Source organism: Saccopteryx bilineata, chromosome X (assembly GCF_036850765.1).
Source record: "Saccopteryx bilineata isolate mSacBil1 chromosome X, mSacBil1_pri_phased_curated, whole genome shotgun sequence".
Classification (NCBI taxonomy): domain Eukaryota; kingdom Metazoa; phylum Chordata; class Mammalia; order Chiroptera; family Emballonuridae; genus Saccopteryx; species Saccopteryx bilineata.
Window position 1 is genome coordinate 122216509 of NC_089502.1, and position 2569 is coordinate 122219077.

Sequence of the window (2569 nt, forward strand, 5' to 3'; positions counted from 1 at the left end):
TTCATTTTTCTACAAACGGACACTTAGCTTGCTTCCATTTGTTGACTGTAACAAATAATACTGGGTATAGGATAAGCAATATAATCAATAACATTGTAGTAAGTATGTATGGATAAGATGCATACAACACTTATGGGGGTAAACACTTTTAAGTTATATAACTGTCTAATCATTATGTTGTACAGCTGTAACCAACATAATTCTGTATGACAACTGAAGTTGGAAAAACATTTTTCAATGTACAGTACTTTTACTGTATCTGTGTATCTATTTATTTCACTATTTATCAATGTACCTATCACTCTTAACTATTTAGTGTAAGATTCTTCTACATCTTGAAACATATTTCTTTCCTAAAGTCATGTTATCTTCTATAGAATGACAAAAGTGAATGAAGAATTTACAATATGATATTCCAAAACAAAACTCTTACTCCTAATGTAATGAACAGCAATACATTTGCGATCCATATCATTCATAAACTTATATTCTGAATCTAAATGAACATTCTGTCTAAAAGTACACCACTTGAAAATGAAAAACAAACACAACGATAAGCCAAGAAGCCATTTTGCAAATTAAGAAACTGCTTAATAGGCCTTTCCAACCAAAAAGTGGACTCCAGCTCAATGTCACTTAGGGTGAGGAGACTGGCTGGATGTGTCCCTGGCGTCCCCACTGGCCTTGGAAGGAGTGCTAACAGTGGCTACAGCTTGGGCTCTAACTTGGGCTCTCTGTTCCTCCTCTTTCATAATCTTTGAATATAGGTATGGGAAGTCAGTTGGGACAGTACCAACTACCTTGGTCACAAACTCTAAGACTTTCACCTTGCTGATCTCATTATGGGCTCTTCGACCCCACAGAAACTCATAGCGTGGAGGATCACTGCAAGGTACCTGCTGGTACACCACGTATTTTTCCCGAACCAAATCTTGAGTAATAAGCTCCCTAATTTCCTGCAAAGACAAGTTTCTCTTTCTGTCAAAAAAGCCCGAAATATTCAGAAAATCCCAGACCTTCTCCTCAGGAGCATGGTACCCATTGAGGAACATTGCACCCAGGAGAGGCATCAGAATCTCTTCGATAGGAATTTTCCAGTTGCTGCTCACACTGCCATCACTGGTGTCGTCTGGATTGTAGACAAGGGTATAGGAGTTACCGTTGGGCTTGACTTCTTTCAACTCTAGGCCATAGATCAGATCCATGTGCTCAGAGGCTCTCTTGAGAATCTCAGGGAAGTCCTTCTTGTACCATTTGTGGACTATCTTCAGCATTTCTGCCTTTTTAATAGGCTGCTTCATTTTATACTGACATAGCAGGTACTCCACCACCAAATCTACCTTTTTTTTAAGAATATCTTGGCCAGAGCTCTTAGTGGAAGTTGAGGCCTGGGAGGCAATTTTACTTTTCTGAACACGGCCTTTGGCTTTTCCTGATCTTTTGCATGAAATCCCTGCAGTGGCACCAGTGGTGTCTGGGGCACGTGGAGACACCTGCAGAGAGACAGCACCAGTGGGGCTCGAGGAAGCTTCCCCCAAAACAGAAGAGGAAGAGCAAGCAGCCTCTTCTTCCTCTCCTGCAGTTGCCTGAACACTCTCAGGACTTTGGGGCTCAGCTTTGTTCTGGCGGCGTTTCTCACGAGCACGGAGCTTACTCTTCTGGCCACGTGGCATGACGGCTGTTGTTCAAGACAACAGAGGTGTGAGTGAATGACAGTGACTGGGGTACCTGGTGGATAGAGAATGAAATGTAATGAGCACTTTCAACAAGTAGATTCTACCTTGGCTTTATTGAAGGCAGCCTCTGTAGGCTTCCTTGAAGATGTCACTGTAGGAACCCATAAGGTTCTTGTTCATGTCAGTATGTCCCCTAAGTATCTCACAGAGAGACCACAGAACCTTCAGAGTAAGTCTTAACCGGCATGCTACTAGCCCTGTCTGAGTTTACTCAGATGACAACAAGTGATGTAGTGTGACCCTCTATTTTTCTGGCAAGTGGGGTCCTGTCGGTTCATCTTCAGTATTATTCTGTTAATTCTGGGAAAAACTTCATGCCTTCACACTACTATTTTCATGTTGACATCTCAACGCTCCCTGGGAACTGGGAGACAGAACTAGAGAGAGACTCAGTCCACCCCCTTATACAGGGACACTCACGCTGAGTGAGGTCTTTTGTGTCCTGAGTTCATTCAGATCTTCAGTGGGCAGTCAACCTCATCACTTCAGTTCTTTGTAAGGCTTGGCACCATTTCCCTTTGGATGAGTGGTAACTGGACCTTCAGACTAAAAATCTCAATTCCTTTATCTCTGATATAAGGAAGTGTGTTGGGATGCTCAACCTGACAGATCCTCCCTGACATGTCTTGGGTTGAGATGGATGCTTTAAAAGCCTCTTTTGTTCAAAGTTGGTTGGTTCTTTGGGTTTTACCTTAGATTCCTCAATTGCACTACTGGGAGAGAAATCCTCACAGTAAGAGTCAACTTCCCTGAGACCCAATAAGAGAAAATGAAGTTGACCTTATCTAACTAAACGTGGTCTCCCAAGAGTGGGGCTTGCTGCAAGGAGGTTG

At 42.6% G+C, this 2569-nt stretch overlaps 1 protein-coding gene across 1 annotated transcript; it reads right to left on the reverse strand.

The window, feature by feature from the left end:
• Nucleotides 1-632: 632 nt before the first annotated feature.
• LOC136317831 (melanoma-associated antigen B4-like) lies at nucleotides 633-1673 on the reverse strand. The gene has a single exon (XM_066250555.1). The coding sequence runs from the start codon at nucleotides 1671-1673 to the stop codon at nucleotides 633-635; it is 1041 nt and encodes a 346-aa protein (XP_066106652.1).
• Between the last annotated feature and the right edge of the window lie 896 nt (nucleotides 1674-2569).